Genomic DNA, 21,694 nt, shown 5'->3' with positions numbered 1-21,694 from the left:
ACCTACATTTTAGTTATCACTGCACATGAATAATATCTAAAGGTGGAGTTAAAAATGTACGAAAATATTTGCCATAATTAATTAATTAACATCTACAGTAAGAAGGGGACTTTTATATTCACTCTTAGTTTTTGTCACATATTTTGGGACCAGCAAACTTTCCCTTGTAGTATTCAAAGGTCATTTAAAGCTTTAGTTGTTCTTTTATTAACCTGTTTATGCTCATATTGTGGATGTGGTTATGTGCATTTTACCAACACAGCCTTGAGCGTTGAAGTTCAGGATGTGTGCTAGAAAAACAACAGTGTTTGTGTGACTAAAGCTTGAAAATTAAAATGATTCATAAATCTTTAATCCATTTCATAAAAGCTATTTGTTTTACATTAAATCCCCTATTCTGATGCTGCATACGCAGTGTGTTCAGTACTAAATAGGTGTGACTGCCAATACGTACCACTGTTCTCTGAATAATGCAGAATACATGTCACGTCACTCTTAAGTGGGGGGGAACTAGGCCTATAGGGCTGCACAATCAATCGCGAAGACAAAATATGTGTCAAACCATTCTAAATTAAGTATTGTGGTGCTGCAGAGACATTCCACTCTACAAATTGTATTCTACAGATTAAAAAATATATATTTTCTTTGGTATAGATCCTTGCAAAAACTGTAATCATTTGATTTTTTTAAAATGTTATACTTTTCAATGAAAATGAAAATAATGATACAAGAAATGATCATTCCCTCCAATATCGTGAATCATATCCCAATCGCAATGTCAGTCAAAATAACGGCAGTTGGCTATTTTCCTCATATCGTGCAGCCCTAATAGGCCTGACTATTACATGTAACATCTCAATGGCGTTTTTCTGCTGGTGTCCACAGCTTTAATGTCTTGCTGTTTCTTCTCTGTTGTCCTCCTGCAGAAGGCACCATGGGCTGCGTGGGCTCAAAGAAGGAACAGGAGCCTCTCAGCAAAGGGATGGGTAATGACGACCTGCAGAACCGTGCGCAGACAGCCCACTATGTCAAAGACCCCACCGCAGGAAACTCCATGAGCAAAGCTGTAAGCAGTAATGTTGTGAGAAAAGTAACAAGTTGCTGTTCATCACGTGGCAAGTAGTCTATATAATTAAAACTTTATAATAGAAATTCTGCCAGATGTCCCTCATTTCAGCCAGAAGTCTGTCACCTTCCGTTTCCTTTGTGTTGGCATTATTCTAAACTCCGGTGGATTTCTGAGGACTATGGTTAACTGCTCCTCAGATCTCTGCAGGGTAAATCCAGACAGCTAGCTAGACTATCTGTCCAATCTGAGTTTTCTGTTGCAAGACTAAAACAACTTTTGAACGTACACGTTCCACCAAAACAAGTTCCTTCCCGAGGCTATTTTATTGAGGCACCGTTGCTCCGTCCAGCACTTAGCGCCGTCCAACATGATTTCAAGAAATGCCAATTTACCAGAGCACGTTTTTCTCCCATCTCAGAATGTTGCGTGGACTAGCCAGATCCTCCTCCGCAGCGCTGTGCGAGACTACATGGCAAGCAACAACGCGGCATATATAACATATCGTCGCTGTCGGGCAGAAACCTTGAATCTGTGTCATTCGTCATGTTAATTGCTTTTCATAAACCAATGCTATTGGTCAGCTTTTACATCTGTCTGTGGGTTTTATCAATGTTTAAACCGCGACGAGGCGATTTTAATCTGACTTTGTCGAAGTTAAATAAATTTGTTATTTTTTTTATTTCCTGAAAAGAGTTTTGGACATACAAGGTTTTCGCCTGACGGCAACCATGTATATAACACGTCACATACAGAAGTAATCATTTACAGTTAGCTTTCTCAAAAATGCCCTATTCTAATACAACTTCTACAACTAACAATGGCCGATGGTGGAAGTATTCAGATCCTTTAAGGATGGCCCCTACACTATAGCTACTGTTAATAACGTTTTTATTTGTATAGCACTTTTGAAAACGATAGCTTACAAAGTGCTTTGACAGTGGAAATAAAGGACATAGAAATGAAAGGTGTCGTAGGTAGGATTGCGAAGATCCAGGATTTAGCCAAAAAATTTGAACATCGACAACTTCTCAGTTCCTCCCCCCTTTCCGCTGTAGTTCTACTTGAACATAGGGTCAGTTTCAGCAAATATGAGAGAAAGTTAGTTTTATAAGGCTTACCTAGTGCACCTTTAATACACATATATACACATCAAATCAATACACATACCCATAGAATTACAACATTGTAATAGTGATAAAGGAAAGATGGGTCAGCTCTAAAAGGACAAAATGACCAAAAACAGTGGACCCTCCAAAGGGTCACAGGATAAATCTGAGAGGTTGTGAGATGACTAATGGGGCAGGAAATTTCTGCGACTGTGGATGTTTCTTTAATCTTTTCTTTTTTGGGGGGAACTACTGGATAACTTTACCTTTTTCTTTCTCAAATGTGCCCCCAAGGGCCCCCACTATTTTTTTCGGGGGACCACAAGTTGAAAAGGTTGATCCGTAACTATAGCTAACTGATAAATGCAGTGGAGTAAAATAGCATCATATGGAAATATTGTACTTAGATACAGTACTTGAGTAAATATACTTAGTTACTTCCCACCACTGAATATGAATTCAGATCTTTACTAGCCACATTATATCTGACCATATAGTGTTTGTGAACTTTTTTGCCAGTAACAATGGGCGTGCACACACCTGCAGCAGAATGGGGAAGATCAATGGTGTCAATTGCAGAAGCAGTGAAAGTATGACATGGAACAATAGAGCAAAGCCATTGGTTACTAGTAGTGATAGGAGAGAGTTTTCAGAGAAAATAGATGTGCTCTGACATACACGCTGAACATGTACGCTTGTTTGCATACTGGCCAGACTTTGATCTGAGTCATGTGTACGTAGCAGTGCTGTGGTGTGAAAGTGTGGCTCCTCTGGCTACTGCTTCCTGTCAGCTGACTGTAACAACTATTTCACCCTCAGTGAAGAAAGAGGAAGTGACAGAAGGAGAACCAGAGCACTCAGGCAGGAGACGTATAAACTTCAGTATTAAACAACACATAAGGCGTCCCTCAACTCGCACATATGCCACTGTATCGTATTATATACTGTATCTCTCAGATGTCTAAATTTAAAGATAGTCTGTCTTGCTGTCTGGTCCTTAAACAGGTCAGCTCATTATACCCTTGTGCTAATGTTGCACAATGTTAAAAACCATCTTAGAAACCCACCACAAACACCAAAACCGAAGTAAAGATAACTGTCGACAACATGCTGATTTTTCAAGTTGATAAGACAAAGTCCTTCCTTCCTCCCTTCCTTTCAAGTGTTTGTTTTCTGTGCAGTGGCTTTATTCTAGATTAATTTGGGTCTCAACTTGAGTGATAAAATGGAAATTTGATCAATTATGTTATTGAAATATAGATTTTTTTCTCTCTGTCACAATATACTGGGACGGTTATAGTATACAGTATATGGTCATCTGCTCCAGGCAGGCACGCTAAGCGCTGGGGCCTCTGCAAAATAGTCTCGGGAAGGAACTTCAAATAAGAACGACAAAGGCACCTGACCAAGCGTCCATATTTTACGAGATGAGTGTGAGAACATGTTGGATGGAGACACGGTGCTGCTGCAAAATAGCCTCGGAAAGGAATTTGTTTTGGTGGAACGTGTGTCCGTTCAAAGGTTGTTTTACTCGTGCAACAGAAAACTCAGATTGGACAGATAGTCTAGCTAGCTGTCTGGATTTACCCTGCAGAGATCTGAGGAGCAGTTAACCATAGTCCTCATAAAACGACCAGAGTTTAAAATTCCAACACAAAGAAAGCGGAAGATGACGGACAGCCGACCAAAAAGATTGAAATCCGGTGGAATTTCCAGCGGCAATGGAGCAATCCCAGAAGTGGAACGTCGTGGATATAGACATTTGCCTTAACAGCTTGTTATAGAAATTGTGCTGCACTGCCCCTACCCAAAAAAATAATTATTGCAGCTTTAAGAAACTAAAATCAACTAAAAATTTGGGAATTAATTCTTGACAGAACTTGACCTCTTCTCTTAGCCTTAAACACAATATATCTGTGTCTTTCTCTCTACAGAGCAAAATGCCATCCAATGCAAACTCAGAAGGTGAGTTTCAATCTTTTTACTGCTGCAGCTCCACAGTTTGTTTTGCAATCCTTAAGCAGCTGTACCTGTTTCTGTATCTTGTATATGAAAAATGGTTTTCAGAACACTACACCCAATTAGCACAACCACACACCCAATTAGCAGAACACCTCAGACCAAAACACTCTTGCAAAAACGATATACTAATTTATAAAAAAAAAAACATATTTTGTTACCATATGAAACACACGTTTCATATGACTTAGTTCTGTTTGAACCAGTTACACACTGCTGTTGCTAACCTAAAACACTTTTAGCAATTCTACTTCTCAGTGATTAGAGTACTGTAAATGAAGTACACAGAGACAGTGCAAATGTACAAGTTCACCAAACCCTACACAAGACCAATGCTGCAGACTGAGGAAAATATAATTAATTTCTCTCCATATACCCAAATCAGTCAACATGTCAACATGGAGAATCACAACAAAACATGTCACAGATTTTATACAGCTACTACAGTAGTGTGCATACCACTGTTAGCTCAGCAAACAACAGACAAACATGAAATACTGTATCCAGTACAGGTTATGATTACAGTAAAAAAACAACAAACAAAAAAAAGATCTAAAAACAACTGAAAATACTGTACAGAAAATACTAGACTTGCCTGCTGCATTTTTATAGTGCTTAAACCTGATTGGTGTGTCCACAATTAAGCCATCATGTGTTTGTGCACCTGATGGCTGTGTTATACAGATTGGCTCACAGGGTGTGGTCATTTGACAGTCAGTGCTTTGGAATTGCAAGGAAGTGACATTATGATATACTTCTGTGTCTAGTGTATACAAGTGTGTTTAGTGTTTTGCAAGTCACTGTGTGTATTTTTTTGGAAAAAGTGTGAAGCTGACATAGTTATAGTGGTGCACATCTGGACCAATGTTTTGCTCCTTGAGTGTAAGGTTTTGATAATTGTGTAATAGTTTGTATTTCATTGTGTAAGCAATTGGCAAAAACTGTAAGGAACCATAAGGTCATTCGATGGCTGCCATCGAGACAGTTATTTTAAACAGCATCATCTAGGTCTGTCCGAAGCTCAGCACAACATGTGAGCGAGTGGAAGGAGAGTGAGGTGTGTCGACACAGAGCGACTCACGACACAGGCCTCCAAAGACCAGCGCTGCTATTATTATCGAGGAAGTCAGTTACATAGTCAAAGTACGGGGAACCCAAAGAAAGATGTGGTTCAGACTTAAATGCAGTGTGTCTACTAAGAAAACAAAACATTCACAGACGCTGAGTCATTTTCACTGCCCTCTCATGTACACACTGTCACATATCGAGGACGTTGGGTTAAAACTTTCCCAACGTTCTTCAAAATGTCGACTTTTCACATGCAGGTGTTTGTTTGGTCTGTTTTACAAGCACAAAGATGTCCTCTCAGGTCAAAATATCTCAGCATGCAATTATTCAGAAAGTGAATGACAATGCAAAAGGGACTTCTTTTTTTTTACTGCATATCAAGAGCACAATGTACCAACATGAAGCCTTCTGCTTTTCTTCTTTTCCGGGCAATGCTGCTGTAGGAGAGAGTATTGCCATGGCCCTGTTCGACTATGAAGCCATTCATGACGGTGACCTTGGCTTCAAGAAGGGAGATAAACTCAAAATCTTGGAGGAGTAAGTATCAGTGAAGGACATCATTTATTCTTTGTTGCTTCAGATATAAGAATAAGTATATAATAAATAATAAGTTAATTGTGGGTCCAACATTTTTTGACAATTTTTGGACTTGTAAAACGTGGTGTGTCATGTCTTTGTTGGCATGAGATAGTCACACTTGTGTGTCTTTGGCTACATTTAAACTACTATGTTTTGGTTGCAAGAAATCAATAAATGATGAAGAAGGTTAGCCATTGGGCAGGTTACTACATTTGTTAAGATGCTTAGGTCAACTGTGATGACAAACCACTGACACAATTGTAGCAGCACTTAGGCTACATCCACGCTACTACGCTTTGGTTTAAAAACTAATATCTTTTGCCATGTTTATGCCTCGCGTTTACGACGGGCACAAATGGAGACCTTTGGAAACGAGGATTCACGTTTGTTTGTCTTTCTCTCTCTCCCTCTCTCTCTCTCTCTCTCTCTCTCTCTCTCTCTCTGCAGATCAGGGGAGTGGTGGAGAGCTATGTTAATCAGTTCAGGTCAGGAAGGCTACATCCCCAGTAATTATGTGGCCAAAGATACTCTGGAGGCAGAGGAGTAAGTGTACTCACATTGAAAACTGAAACTGACTTGAAAAATTGTTGTTATTAAGATAGATAGATAGATAGATAGATAGATAGATAGATAGATAGATAGATAGATAGATAGATAGATAGATGGATGGATAGATAGATAGATAGATAGATAGATAGATAGATAGATAGATAGATAGATAGATGGATGGATGGATGGATGGGTGGATGGATGGATGGACTTTTATTGATCACAAATTGGGAAATTTCAGTGCTACAGCAGCAAAATGTCAGACACACAGCATACATACAGAATATACAAGACATAATAAATAGGATAGAATACAAGAACAACTATTCAAAAATAAAGATAGAAAATACAAAGGAAAGAATGTACAAACGTATTTACAAGTTGGGAATAAAAATGTACAACTACTGAAATAGATTTATTTATTTCAGTAAGTAAACCTAAGTTTGTGCAAGTTACTCTTAGTGCAGTATTGTGATGTATATGAGTCTTATCTAACACAAAAAGTTGTATTGCCTGTGGTTAGGAATGACTTAGAGCAGTCAGTGCGACACTGAAGCTATAATATGACTATGAAATATTTGTATTATTGATTATTAATAACAAAATAACTATGATAATATAGCCTGCCTTTTAAAAAAAAAGACCTAGTACCATGTAACACATTTAGATGGCACTTTTTTTACTTTCTCTCACAGTGGAAATGAACAAGGAAACAAAGCACACAATATGAAGGGAGAATAAAGGCTTGCACAGGAAGAGCCGTTGGGAGGTTTCTGTACTAACTGATCTGTTTCCTGTTTTTTTTAAGGTGGTTCTTTAAGGGCGTGAGCAGGAAAGATGCTGAGAGGCAGCTGCTGGCCCCTGGCAACAAATTGGGATCCTACATGATCCGAGACAGTGAGACCACCCAGGGTGAGTAAAAGACATTCAAACACAGCTAATTTTTCCTTTAGTGGAGCAGTGTTAGTAGTCATAATGAGAAATTATTGACAGAAAAAAAAAATATCTCAACTGACAAATGTTACAATGTTACTTTGGCAGTTACTGCAGAAGTTGTGTTTTTATCAGATTGAATTTCATTTTAATTTCATGTACTTTGCACATTTTAAGCCACTGTAAATGCATTCGGTGTACGATACAAACATTTTGTAGCACACCTTTGTTACAAAGAGTACTAGATACGTAGGTTAGCATGACTTTAATGTTAAAAATTGGCCATTAAAGCTGCTATTATTCATAAGTTTATATTAATAATGGACGGGATGACTGTGTGTAATGTGAATAGGGTCACTCATAGTGACAAATCTTATTGGTGTTGTTTTCAAACGCTGCTATTTTCAGCATAAAAGCTTTCTGATAAACCCCTCCAACTCAGAAGTTGTTAGAGACCAAACCAGAGTTAAAATGAGAGTGAATACCAGACTTATTTTTGTCAGGTCGCACAGACTGATCTCATTAAGTGACATGCCAATCCGTATGCCATTTTGGCATGTTATCAAGACGCATAATCGCTTTTTAGCATGTTTATCAATGCCGTTTGGCCTCCATTGACCTACATTACATGTGAATTATTGCCGTAGCGAGTAGTATGAAAAGACAGAAGTCTTCAGAGGGAGGTTGGTTGGGGTGGTGGATAGGTAAAACACAGGACTTTCACCCAGGAGAGCCAGGATTGCATCCCGCTTGTGGAGTTTATTAACCATTTTATTTTATTTTTTTCATTGTTTTAAGCTTTCCCCAATGTTCTTTTCCTAAACCCAACCATTTATTGTTTTCCTAAGCGTGTGACGTTGATCACCGTCGTGTTTTTGTCGTTTTTTTGTGTTACTACTCACTTACTCACGTGTGACGCTGTTCTCGCGATAGCACGGCACAATTTTAATTATTCCTTTAATAATGAATACATTCAGAATTGTCCAACTGAATAGATATGGCGGATAGTTTAAGCCTCCTTTTGTCCTCGGGTCAAATTTGACCCGTTTTCAAAAAATTTCAATATCAGAAATTTGAGTTTATTGCAACCAAATTGTCAAACAAAAATAACGCTCTTCACAAGTAAAATAAATGATCAGTTCACTACTTTCATTGAATTTGGGTGTTTTATTCAATTTAATAGCATTTGAAAAAAGAAAAAGATAAAAGAACGTTGAAAAAAGTACAAAAATATCAGACAAAGTGCCAAAAAACTTTGAAAAAAAGTAACAAAAACGTCAGGGAAAGTGACAAGAATGTTGGAAAAAGTGACTAAAACATTGAAAAAAAAAAGTTTTCATTTTCAATTTTGACCCAAAAAACTAAAAGTTGCATGGTCGACGGGAAGGGTAAAAGGGGAACTGCACCAATTATACAGAAAGATTCTGTGTTTTTAGGCTTGCAACATTTTTAACAGAAAGACTACATTACTAACTGGAGGTGTGAGATTCAAAAGAAGAGGGCATTTAGGTGGAATGAAACATGCTATTGAGTTGCATTATGGGGATTGTAGGATCCAGTGATTTTGGAGCTTAACCCATAATAGAGAGTAAAAGTCAGGATAGCTTGGTCTCTGTTGCTTCTGATTTTGATTATTCTCTTTTGAATCTGTATTTTGCGAGTCCCCCAAATGTATGTTATGTTATCACTGGAGTTACCCCCTTTGAGTGTGTAGGCAGTCCCAGAAGCTACTCACAAGAACACACATCTTTGGAATCTACTGACATACAAATATAGATTTTAAAATGTCATGGTAACTAGTGTTTCTTTCTCTTTTACTACAGGCAGCTACTCCCTGTCTGTCAGGGACCTTGATGCTCAGTCCGGTGACACTGTTAAACATTATAAGATCCGTACGCTGGACAACGGAGGGTTCTACATCTCTCCCCGCAACACCTTCGTCACCCTGCAGGAGCTGGTCAACCATTACAAGAGTGAGTCCACTGTACTGTCAGAATTCAGACTTGTTTCCAGATAGTCAACATGAGATAGTTTGTCACTGAATGATTTTAGTTCCTCACAGCCGAGTGTTTTAGTAGTCTTGTTGACTAATTGTTTGTCATCAAAATGATGATTTAAGGAAAAAAGGGGAGATCCTTTGTAATAATAAGGTTGTTTTTTTTCTTCCAAATGTTTCTCTATAATAGTGGAAAAGAGTAACTTCAGTTTAGTCTGTGTGCCACCGCTGAACGTGATGCTTATAGTAATGCACAGCACACTCTACTGGCCGACTTTAATACCTCAGCCTATGTGAAAATGAGCGGTGTCATTATTAAAGTGATACATTGGATTGCTCTTCATTATTACTAGCATCAGCATGAAGGTGTTTTTATTTTTGCCAAACTTTTTTGTGAACTTATATAACAAAATGTGTGAATGTGTAAAATGGAGAAAGAAAACTACACAATGACTCAGTGGTGTAGTCTAATGTATTGTAGTGGGTATACTTTATACATATATATATATATGTATATATATGACAAATATAATGGAAAGTATGTTATTGCATGTCATTGGGCATTTTTAAGTGGGTATATGGAAATCCTAGAGCTTTCTTAATGGGTATACTACGTATACCTGCGTATCACGTAGACTAACACCACTGCAATGACTCTTTACACTAGACATAAACACATTACAAAATCCAATCATGAATCGTGTTTTGTGTTAATTCCAGAGCAAGGAGATGGCCTCTGCCAAACACTGACCAACCCGTGCTTGAGCCCCAAACCTGAGAAACCGTGGGAGAAAGACGCCTGGGAAATCCCAAGATCATCCCTCAAACTGGAAAGGAAGCTTGGTGCTGGCCAGTTTGGAGAAGTCTGGATGGGTGAGATATATCTGAGTCATTTTACAAGCCAGTTATTGATGGAGATGGGAAGCTAAACATTCATTTTCTAATTCCAATTCTTGTTTTTGCTTTAAGCTACATACAATAAGCACACCAAAGTAGCAGTGAAGACCATGAAGCCTGGCAGCATGTCAGTGGAAGCCTTCATGGGCGAGGCCAACCTGATGAAAAGTCTACAGCACGACAAACTGGTCCGACTCAATGCCGTGGTCAGCAAGGAGGAGCCTATCTATATCATCACAGAGTTCATGGAGAAAGGTGTGTGTGTGCGTGCGTGTGTGCGTGTGCGTGGTGCTTCAAATTTGTCCATTTATGCCAACAAATATTAGTTTATTTTTCCCAAAACTTTTGTATAGACTGCTTATAAAAACTCTACAACAATTTAACTGAAGAAAGGTGTGCGTGTGTGTGTGTGTGTGTGTGTGTGTGTGTGTGTGTGTGTGTGTGTGTGTGTGTGTGTGTGTGTGTGTGTGTGTGTGTGTGTGTGTGTGTGTGTGTGTGTGTGTGTGTGTGTGCGCTCTATAACATATGCTAAAACCCAATATAACTGAATGGCAAATCACTGTGTACCCCTGAGGGTACTTTTGCGTTTGCATTACTTTTGATTTTTCTTTCTTAATCTGCATATTGAGTCAGCTGCACATCCGAACACTATACATGTGGCACTTCAGAGTGCATGGAAACTTGGTAGCAAGCAAGCAGAGAAGTCTTAAAGTAATGGCTAAATGGTTTAAATAGAAAGCTAAATGTTATGAATGACCTGTTTAAATAGTTTGTTCAAAGAAATGGATGAACGGTTACAATAGTTAGAGCTCCCTAGTATTAGCAGTGGACGTGAAATGTATTTAACATTAAAAAATATTGGTTGAACCTTTGTCAATAAATGTCTGTGAAGGATATCCAGTTTTTGCACCACCAGGTCACAGATATTTGCTTATATTGAGGATGTGTCCAACACATTGAGCTATACATGAAGCATGCGTTAACATGCATATGTAGCATGTATTAATGTTTGTGTGTGTGTGTGTGTGTGTGTGTGTGTGTGTGTGTGTGTGTGTGTGTGTGTGTGTGTGTGTGTGTGTGTGTGTGTGTGTGTGTGTGTGTGTGTGTACAGGTAGTTTATTAGACTTCTTAAAGAGTGACGAGGGCAACCGTGTCCAGCTCCCCAAACTCATCGACTTCTCGGCCCAGGTGAGATTCATTCAGTCCCAATTACCATCAGTCCTCCATCTACACATTACAGCTTGCAAGACTAATCCTCTAGTTGTTTGGTTGTTTGGTGTTTTAGATCAACAAATCCTTTGTGAGTACTCACATATGGCTTTTTGAGTTCAGTAATCTATTGCTCTGTTTAGGGACTTTGTTTAAAGTGCATTATATTATTCAATATCTACTTATTTAAGTTGAGATTTGTCTAATTCTGTAATTGCATGAAAGTGTTTCAATAAGGAAATGCTGCTAATGTGGACGTAGGCTGTTTCAGGCTGTTTTATACAATTCCATTGCCAGTGCAAAATTATGTTTTTCTGTGTGCAACAACGTGAAAAATCTCAGGACCAAAAATATCAATAATATCTACAGTCATGTGAACAAATTAGGACACCCATGCTAAAGTTGACTAAAAACAGGAATACAAAAATCATGTTTAGGAAATTGATCTTAATGCCTTAATTAAAAAAATGAGGAAAAATCCAACCTTTAAGGACACCAATTTTCTTTGTGAATGAATAATGTATCATAAATAAATAAATGTTCTTCCTTAAAATACAGGGGGCATAAGTCAGTACACCCCTATGTTAAATTCCCATAGAGGCAGGCAGATGTTTATTTTTAAAGGCCAGTTATTTCATGGATCCAGGATACTATGCATCCTGATAAAGTTCCCTTGGCCTTTGGAATTAAAATAGCCCCCCACATCATCACATCCCCTTCACCATACCTAGAGATTGGCATGGTTTTATTTCAGTTAACCTAATAGCTGGTTTGATTTGCATTGAGAGATGATTTTATGGAAATTACCCCATGCCAATCTCTAGGTATGATGAAGGAGAAAATTGGTGTCCTTAAAGGTTGGATTTTTCCTCTTTATATTTGTCTTTAAATTGTTCTACTTTATATTTATTTATTGATATTGTTATATTTAAATAGCTTTATATTTTCATTGTATTTCTTATATGTTTTTGGAAAACTGACTCTAAGGGCAACGCACATAAATTCCAATGCACCTGTAATGCTTTTAAACTTTGTCTCTAGATCGCAGAGGGCATGGCCTACATTGAGCAGAGGAACTACATCCACAGAGACCTGAGAGCTGCCAACATCCTGGTCAATAAGGCTTTGGTGTGCAAAATTGCTGACTTTGGCCTCGCTCGCATCATTGAAGACAACGAGTACACAGCCAGGGAAGGTATGACGCAATATTCACTGTCAAATGTTCGGCAGCTACGTGTCATCAGCAGAAGTGACTGAGAAACTGGGGAACTGATTCCCCAGAACAGATTAAATGTTTGCAGTCATGGTTTCATCAGTTCAGGGGAAATGACTTTGTCCCAGCGAGCTGTCCGATTACAACATAAGTAGTCTTGCATTGCCAGACCTTCCTCCACAGCGCTGCAAAGGAGGGTCTGGCTAGTCCACACAACATTGGTTGGGAGAAAACGTGCTCTGGTTTATTGGCATTTCTTTAAACCAATCACAATCGTCTTGGGCGATGCTAAGTGCCGGACGGAGCCACGGTGCTGCTGCAAAATAGCCTCGGGAAGGAACTTGTTTTGGTTAACATGTACGTTCAGAAGTTGTTTTAGTCGTGCAACAGAAAACTCAGATTGGACAGATAGTCTAGCTAGCTGTCTGGATTTACCCTGCAGATATCTGTGGAGCAGTTAACCATAGTCCTCATAAATCCACCGGAGTTTAAAATTCCAACACAAAGAAGCGGAAGGTAACAGACATCCGGCTGAAAAGAGCGTCATCCGGCGGAATTTCCAGCACCACCGTAGCAATCCCGGAAGTGGAACGTCGTAGATATAGACTACAACATAAGTGGAAAAATAGTAATGGGTGAAGAATAGAGAGTGACTTGCTATATATGGCTTACTGAATGAGCAGAGGATGTGTATCTCCTCAGCAGTGTCATTAGGAGCCAGCTAATGTACAGAATCAATAACAAAGTCAACATTACTTTATTTCTTATTCAATTTTCCTTTATAACCAGGAGCCAAATTCCCCATCAAGTGGACAGCCCCTGAGGCCATCAACTACGGCTCTTTCACCATCAAATCTGACGTCTGGTCCTTTGGCATCTTGCTGACTGAGATTATCAGCTATGGACGTACACCATACCCAGGTAAGTGGATCACTGATTTCAATTTTGATATAGTATTTGCCAGAATGCTTCTACAGAGCAGAGACCTTGCACTTGCAGTTAGTACACAAAGGTGTTGTCCTATTTCTACACCTGAATTCAGCCCATTAATTCTCTTGGCCTTGGTATAAAGTGGCCTTCCATAGGTGGGAAGATAACGCCATGTTGAAAGAGGCTGACAGTTGTGAATTTGGATTTTATTAGAGATAGAGGCAGAATGGAAAATCTTTACTAAGGCTTACTTTGTTGAGAGTTAAGGGCCACATCCTTTTTGTTACCTTAGTCCATGACAGAATATCATTTTGTGTAAGTTTGGTTAGCCCTTGATGCCAGGTGCAGCAGTAACAAGGCTACCGCTATGCTAGCAGCTCTATGAAGCTGTTCATAGGCATGCACAGTGAGCTAAATGCTAACACTGTTAACATGCTTAGCATGTATAATGTTTACCATATTAACCATCTTAATTTAGCGTTTTAGCATGCTAACATTTGCTAGCAATAAACACAAAACTCGGCTGAGGCTGACGGGATGTCGTTAGTTTTGCAGGTATTTTGGTCATAAACCAGTATTGTATACCAAGTATTGGACAAATTACAATGTTGACCTGACAATGATGCAAGAGAAAAAGTCAGAGGATCACCAAAGTTAGGACAATTCCTCCTGAGTGCGACATGAACCAAACCAGGATTTTAAATTGAATTCTGTACTGGACTAGTAACCAGTGAAGCGCTGCTAAAACAGGTGTGATGTGTGCTCTTTGTTAATGTGAGAGCACCTTCATGATTTGTTTTGAACTTCCGAGCACTCCAGACTTATCTTCTTAAGCTTGTAGACTGTGTTGACCAATCGTGTGCTCTTGTTTCCAGGGATGACTAACCCAGAAGTGATCCGTTCCCTGGAGAAGGGCTACCGAATGCAGCGCCTGGACAGCTGTCCCACCGAACTCTATGAAATCATGCTGGAGTGCTGGAAGAACAAGCCTGAGGACCGTCCCACCTTTGATTACCTGCAGAGTGTCCTTGAGGATTTCTACACAGCCACAGAGAGCCAATATCAGCAGCAGCCATGAGACTTAACATCCACAGGCGGGTTTTCTCTTATAGTACTGTTCAATTCATACGCAACAACAAGTCAAGTTTATATGTGCAGCAGTGCAATTCAGAGCCCACACATACACATACACACACACACACACACACACACACACACACACACACACACACACACACACACACACATGCTCTCTCTTTAACATTCTCTCTCCGTCTGTTTCTCTTTCTCTTTCTCATTCATCTACACATAATGTATTGCAACAAGGGACTGTACAAAAATTATTGGGGAGGGTTGATACTTTATTGACTAATTTTTTAGGAAGCTATGCATCACTGTTTCTAACATTTTTTGTATTTTTATTGGGCCCTCCGTCCTTTGAATAAGAACATTATAAAGTAATATCACCACAGATGAGAGACGCAACATATAAAAACAATATAAAGAGTAATTGTTATTATTTCTATTAAAATATTATGACAACTCAATCCTACCTCATACTTAGGTCTCAGCACAACATAGCGCATGACCACAGCTGCATCACGTAGATATTCATCTTCACAAAACTGACCATTAATCATCTGGATGCACACCAGCAGCAGTCTTGTAAATCACATTGACATACAGAGTAGTGACCAGTGCATAATATGTGCAGACATATACTGTATGTGTTAGTTTTATCTGCAGCTACATGTCATATGGATCGCTATATATCGGGAAAAACCTGCAAATCATTTTGCACAGAAAACATGTGACCTGAGATGTAATGCATCTCTAGGAATAATTACTGGTGACGGGTCATTTTCATTACTGAGCTTTGGAGGTAAGGTGTGGGTTGCAAAACTGGACCCATGCAAGACTCTTCTCTACATATACAAGTGAAAGCATGTCTTGGCTTGGATAGGGCCCGCTGATGCACAGGGTATTTCTAACAAATGTGCAAGGGAAGGCTGAGGGGAAACAGGCCCTCCACTGTGCTGTAAAAAACATTCGGACTACTTGTTTCGAATCAATAAGAAAAGATAAATAGCCATCCTACTTTTCTGCCCTCACCCGTCTTATAATGTTTGTACAGTCCCTAACATTCAAACATATTTTAAAGTGATGTACACAACATGCAGAGTATGCAGGAGGCCGTACAAAGATACATGGCCACATGTAAAAAGACTGTATTGAGTTGTTATGCTCCAGCACACAATGTGCATCCATCAAAGGAAGGCATTACCACAACACAGATGTTAATAGTGAAATAGGGGCAGTGCTCAGCTCTGATAATACTATGTTCATGTCAACAATTCATCAGGCAAAGCTGTCATTGTCCCCTCCCCTCCTGTGAAAGAAGAGTACGTATTGTGGACTTTACAAAGTGCAAGATATACTGTATGGCTGAAATTTGATTACATCTTCTATTTATATTCCATAGATATATATTATATATTTTCGAGTATGATGTGGCTTGTTTTAGTATAACTTCTTCATTGTGCCTTTTTTTTTTAAGTGGTTTCTTTTTTTTCAGTCTAACATGATAATATATTCCATATATATATATATATATATATATATATATATAAAACAGGTATACACACAAATACATATAATTATTTAGGAATAGGGTATTTAATGTGAAGCCATTTTAACTGATAATGGTTGTTGATCATTTTGGCCCCTTAATCTTTTGTTCTGCATTGGGAAACTAATTAAAAAATAGAGCATACAGATTTTCATATCTTTTTCTGTGTGAAGAAATAATGTATTTGTGCAAATGGTATTGGACATTAGTGTATTGAATGCAATAATCTTTCCAAAAATGTAAATGCCCTGTCTATCATTTTTTTAGTAAAGGACTCATTTTTTCTACGCTGTTTGGATAATGTGATTATTGTATTGTTGGAAATAGCAATCTGCTTTGTGGACCAAAATCCAAAGAATTTCAAAGGGAATATTTTTAAGTATTTAAGATTTCGCCATTTCATGATTTGGTATTTCCACAGAACTGTGAGCAATAATATCTGAGAGAAGTTTTCTATGGAATGCTTATATTATGGATTATGGTGATATGTGAAAATATAAAATCAATGCCCAGCACTGTATATGTATTCATAGGGTTATTAAATGTTTTTGTTTTTTTCTTTATCACTATAAAACTCTTTGCATATTTTGTTAGATGCTTGGTTCAATGAAACTGTGGTGAACATTTTCAAATAAACTGTTAAAAAAACTATTATCTACTCAAATGTGCATTTTTATTGCTGTCGCTGCTGGTAATTATTTGAATTGATACTACTCATGATAGTTAACTTGACATAATATGTAGTGAGTATTGCTAACTGTAAACACACAGTGTTAAAAGTTGGCCCCACATTAGTGTCTCAACAGCCAGAGAGAGAGAGAGAGAGAGAGAGAGAGAGAGAGCAAAAGAGTAAATGAAGAAAGGAAGCACCCTGAATCATAGAGCTATTTTCTGATTGTTTAACAGCAGTTATGTTCTAAAGCACAAATAAACACACACACACCTCAGCGGGATTATTATTGTCAGATTATGAGTGAATGCAGAGATTAGTCTAGGCCTATACGTTGTTTTTTGTAAAATCCTACATTATAGGCTACCTTTAACAAACAAGTAGGCCTATTTCACATTATTCAAAGAAAGATGGAAACAATACTGTAAACGTTTTTCTTAAACAAATGACATTTTAGTAATTATTTCAATTAGGCTGTTGTTATACTACTATATCTGGGTGTGTCAAATAAAAAATGTAGCCTATTAATTAGGCTAATCAAAAAAACGCACATGGGAAAAGTTGGCATTCAGGGTTTTCTGCCTAAAAGCCATTTCTGACAGAAATCTTCTTAGGTTTAGGCAACAAAACTACTTGGTAAAGTTTAGGAAAAGATAATGGTTTGGATTAAAATCATAAAATAAAACCCTTTCTGGCAGAAAGCCCTGAATTCCGCGAGCTCGAAAAACCACAGTACTTCCGCAACGTCACTAATGACACGTATTCAAAATGGCGGCCGCGGCTATGGTAAGTGGAAAAGCGAACTATTTTTCTTCAAACTACACGTCGCTCATATTGTCTTCCCAAACGAACTCAGACACAATGTTGTAATTGTGGCAAAGTAGATTTCTACCTTGCTCGATATCAACATTTTAACGTTAACTAGGTACGGATTTACTGGAGTTCGCTGCTGTTTGCGAATTTGCTAACTGCTTGCTGGAGTTAGCTAGCTAGCTATCATTAACGTTACCTAGCTTGACTGCCAGTGAGCTGTGGTTCAAAATACTGATTTGTATAATTTCTCTAGGAAATTTAACTGTGCTGACAGAGTATAAATGGCCACGCACTCGGTTGTTAGACTGTCATTTGCTATACAGCCGAGAGTAATCAGATAGCCGAACTTTGGCTAAACGTTAGCTGTTAGCTGCTCTGCCACACAGCTCAGTTTGATGTTGTTGTCGGTGTAACGTTAGTTAATAGTGCTGAAAGATGTCAAGAAGACAGCAGCAGCAAGACACGTATAACGTGAACTAAGACTGTCAATGTTATTTAACTGCTCGGGTACTGTCTGATAAAAGAAGCCACGCTTGCTCACTTCCTTCACTATCATTCATAACTCACAATGCTTATGAAATTCATGTGCTCCCCGTGGACTACTTCATCATTTATTGTTTTCCAGTATTAGCTAAATAACACAATTAGGCTTTTTGATATTTATACTGCTTTTTGAACAGTAGAAAATGACTCGCTGATGTAAAAATTAAAAACTATGTCTCTTAAAGACAATAATTACGGTACCCCCTTCCCCTCTCAAGTTAGAATGTAGGCACACACACACACTTGGCAGCAACTAACGTCACAGTACGTTACAGCCTTGACTGGAGTGGCTGTCTGTAGCTTTGCACATTAGGACACTCCAGATCCCTCCCCACCATTCGTCTTTGCATAACTGTTTAAACTCTGTCAAGTTGCATGAGTTATGCCACAAATTGGGGCGGCTGTGGCTCAGCAGGTAGAAGGGGAAATTTCGGAAAATTCGAAGTGTCATTGAATAAAACACTGAGCCCCAAGTTTTTCCCTCTGGTTAGGCTAGTGCTTTGCCTGGTATCTTGCTGCCAATGGTGTTTGTGAGTGAATGGGAAGTAAATTGTGAAGCGACTTGGATTAAAGTGGTATATAGATGCAGTCCATTTAGATTTTTGATTGGATTTAAGTGTGTGCCCACTCCTCATAAACATTGTTGTACTGAGGCAATTTTTCTGTTGCTATGGCTTTGTGTTTGGTATTGATGTCTTCGGGGAAACAAGATTTTCTCCCATCCCAATATGTAAAAGCCCTCATTGTGTTTCTGGGTCAACTTGGCGAGTCACTGAAATGTTAGTTTTGGTTTAATGTTAGAGGAAAGCCAGGCATCCTTAACTACCAGACTTTGCAATGCATTTTGATGTGACATTGTCTTACACACAAAAACAACACTTGCAGGTGAGGGGTTAACCTGGTACAGATAAGCTTTGACACCATTTGTTTGTACAGTAACATCATGCAAAGGAATTGTAAAGTAGTAGTTTTGGGTGTGTTCCAGTGAGGATTTCTTGAAAGAGACATGCTCGGCATGGTCTGCACCTCTATAACAGATTCACATTATTTGTAATTAGTTTAAAGTCAGTGTTTCCCCCAGTGTATTGCCAGATTTTTTTTTTTTTGTTAAAAGTTGAGCTGAGAAATGTCAGATATGCCTCAGTTCAATAGCAGAATCTACATGTTGCACCTACGATCATGTTAAATAAATGATAATTCGATTTAATTGCGGTCTTCAGGATTAGCTAATCGCATTCATTCAAATCTCGATTTTGATTTGAAAACAATTAATCTTTCAGCCCTACTACAGTTACAGTGGGACGGCTCGGTTGGACCCGTAGACGTAGTCATACTGTACTTTCATATATCCAGGTAGCTTAATGTAACTTAATGTACGGCCCCATGGAATCTGTCTTATAGCTTTTTTAAATTCTCAATTTCGCGATTCCGTCCATGATTCTGTTATCACAGAAACTATTGGGCTCTATAGTAATGCTGCCATCAGTCTGTGACTGGCCCCCGTCGGGCCCTAGTCAAAAAAAAATACACACTTGCCACCAGGCTAAACAACTTTTCTGGGGGAAACCCTGAAAGCATTTTATATGGCATGATGAAATCACTTTCTATTTCAAATGTTTTTGTCTTGCATACACTCACACAAAAACTTCTATCTGTGAAATCTCATAATATAAACATATTCTGTAGTGTTTGTCTGCGTGGTGAAATGTTTGGTTGTGTCTGTGTTGCAGGAGACGTGGTGGGCCTTGCTGCTGTTGTCCTCGTTGCCTCTTGTCCGGCCCTTCTATGTTCCCGGGGTTGCTCCCCGGGACTTCCACGAAGGTGACACAGTAGATCTTAAGGTAAGAGTCAAATTCATTTAATCAACATTTCATGGATTAGCAGGAACGTTTTGTTATGTGCGTTCAGTGTTTAGCACCATTGCCTTACACCATGAAGGTCCGTGGTTTTAACCCAACTGTGGCCTTTCTGATCTTACCATATTCATGGGAGTGTCCACCTCCCCACACCAAAAAACATGGATATTAGGTTGCTTTCACATCTGTAGTTTCGGTCCATTCTGGTTGAGACCAGGGAATGAAATGGATTTTTAGTTCTTCTCCGTTTTAATTTTCCCACTGACTTATTTCCGAAAAGCCAAGAACTGTGTGCATTAAAATGTACGAACTAACGGGAAACTCATTAGTCGGACAGGTGACTTTCATCAGAATCAGAATCAGCTTTATTGGCCAGGTTTGCGTAAACAAACAAGAATTTTGACTCCGTTTAATCTTTGCTCTCAAAGTACAACACTCAAGAACATATCAAGAATAAAAACAGTACGGTAAGAAATGTAAAAATACTGCTAAGTGTACAGTATAACAATACAATAGAATTTACAATTTTACAAAAGATATACAAAAGAGAGGGAAGGAATAGTGCAATATCAGTCAGTATAGTCTAAGATTTTAGGATTTAAATATGAATACAGTGCAAGGCAGATCAGTGCAATGGTAATATATTAATACCAATATTGTAATTGTAGGATTGAAATAGACATGAGGTAGATGAGCAGAACAGTGATGATTGACTTTGTTCAGTGTGAGGGTGGGGGCTATTTCTGAGTGTTCAACAGAGTGACTGCTTGGGGAAAGAAGCTGTCTCTGTGTCGGCTGGTTTTGCCAAACGGTGCCCTGTATCGCCGACCAGAGGGAAGGAATTTGAACAGTTTGTGACCAGGATGTGAGCGGTCTGCAGAGATTTTTGCTGCCCTTTTCCTGACCCTGGACCGGTACAGGTCCTGGATGGAGGGAAGGTCAGCTCCAGTGATCCTCCCTGCAGCCCTAACTGTCCGTTGCAGTCTGGCCCTGTCCCGTTTGGTGGCTGACCCAAACCAGACAGTGATGGAGGTGCAGATGACAGACTGAATGATGGCTGAGTAGAAAGGGGTCAGCAGCTCCTTAGGCAGATTAAACTTCCTTAGCTGTCGCAGGAAGTATAACCTCTGCTGGGCCTTTTTCTGGACTGAGTCAATGTGGGGGGGGACCATTTTAGGTCCTGTGAGATGGTTGAACCCAGGAACCTAAAGGAATCCACAGTGGACACTGTGTCGTTCTGGATGGTGGGGGGTCTTGCATCATCAGCAGTGCTGCATGGATCGGTTTGACTGTCAGCTTTCACACTTGAAATTGACTTGAAATTACTTTATCTACATTTAAAAAACACTGGTGATATTTTAAGCGACACTAAATGTAACAAGGAGAAATATGCATTAAGCTGTAGGTTCCCCACCTGACCGCTTCAGTGTATTATTTGCTAGTATCTTTAGTGGGCTTTCATTTGGAATTTTGTCATGCTGAGATTTCAAATGTGTCAGCCTAGTTTAGATGGTAGAGCCTTCAATAGATGGGCCAATAGGAAGTTAGCTTGTGCTTCTGAGTTTTACATCCCTGCTGACTCGGGGAATTGCATCCACGTGGGAGGACGTAAAGG

At 39.0% G+C, this 21,694-nt stretch overlaps 2 protein-coding genes across 3 annotated transcripts in view; both read left to right on the top strand.

The window, feature by feature from the left end:
- Window positions 1–16,848, top strand: part of hck (HCK proto-oncogene, Src family tyrosine kinase) — a 28,279-nt gene extending 11,431 nt beyond the window's left edge. For both annotated transcript variants that reach the window (XM_078254262.1, XM_078254261.1), the window contains exons 2-13: window positions 927–1,066; window positions 4,110–4,140; window positions 5,706–5,799; window positions 6,289–6,384; window positions 7,199–7,302; window positions 9,147–9,296; window positions 10,040–10,192; window positions 10,289–10,471; window positions 11,328–11,404; window positions 12,467–12,620; window positions 13,428–13,559; window positions 14,444–16,848. In XM_078254262.1, the coding sequence (XP_078110388.1) occupies window positions 935–1,066; window positions 4,110–4,140; window positions 5,706–5,799; window positions 6,289–6,384; window positions 7,199–7,302; window positions 9,147–9,296; window positions 10,040–10,192; window positions 10,289–10,471; window positions 11,328–11,404; window positions 12,467–12,620; window positions 13,428–13,559; window positions 14,444–14,646 (1,509 nt within the window). In that variant the 5' untranslated portion in view covers window positions 927–934 and the 3' untranslated portion in view covers window positions 14,647–16,848. The remainder of the gene's footprint in view (window positions 1–926; window positions 1,067–4,109; window positions 4,141–5,705; window positions 5,800–6,288; window positions 6,385–7,198; window positions 7,303–9,146; window positions 9,297–10,039; window positions 10,193–10,288; window positions 10,472–11,327; window positions 11,405–12,466; window positions 12,621–13,427; window positions 13,560–14,443) is intronic.
- A 754-nt stretch (window positions 16,849–17,602) lies between these two features.
- tm9sf4 (transmembrane 9 superfamily protein member 4) overlaps window positions 17,603–21,694 on the top strand; it is a 23,064-nt gene continuing 18,972 nt past the window's right edge. Inside the window, exons 1-2 of the mRNA XM_078254260.1 lie at window positions 17,603–17,653; window positions 19,954–20,064. Coding sequence (XP_078110386.1) covers window positions 17,636–17,653; window positions 19,954–20,064 — 129 coding nt within the window. The 5' untranslated portion in view covers window positions 17,603–17,635. The remainder of the gene's footprint in view (window positions 17,654–19,953; window positions 20,065–21,694) is intronic.

The sequence above is a fragment of the Sander vitreus genome, chromosome 7, assembly GCF_031162955.1.
Source record: "Sander vitreus isolate 19-12246 chromosome 7, sanVit1, whole genome shotgun sequence".
Taxonomy (NCBI): domain Eukaryota; kingdom Metazoa; phylum Chordata; class Actinopteri; order Perciformes; family Percidae; genus Sander; species Sander vitreus.
This window is presented reverse-complemented; position numbering and strand designations above follow the sequence as displayed.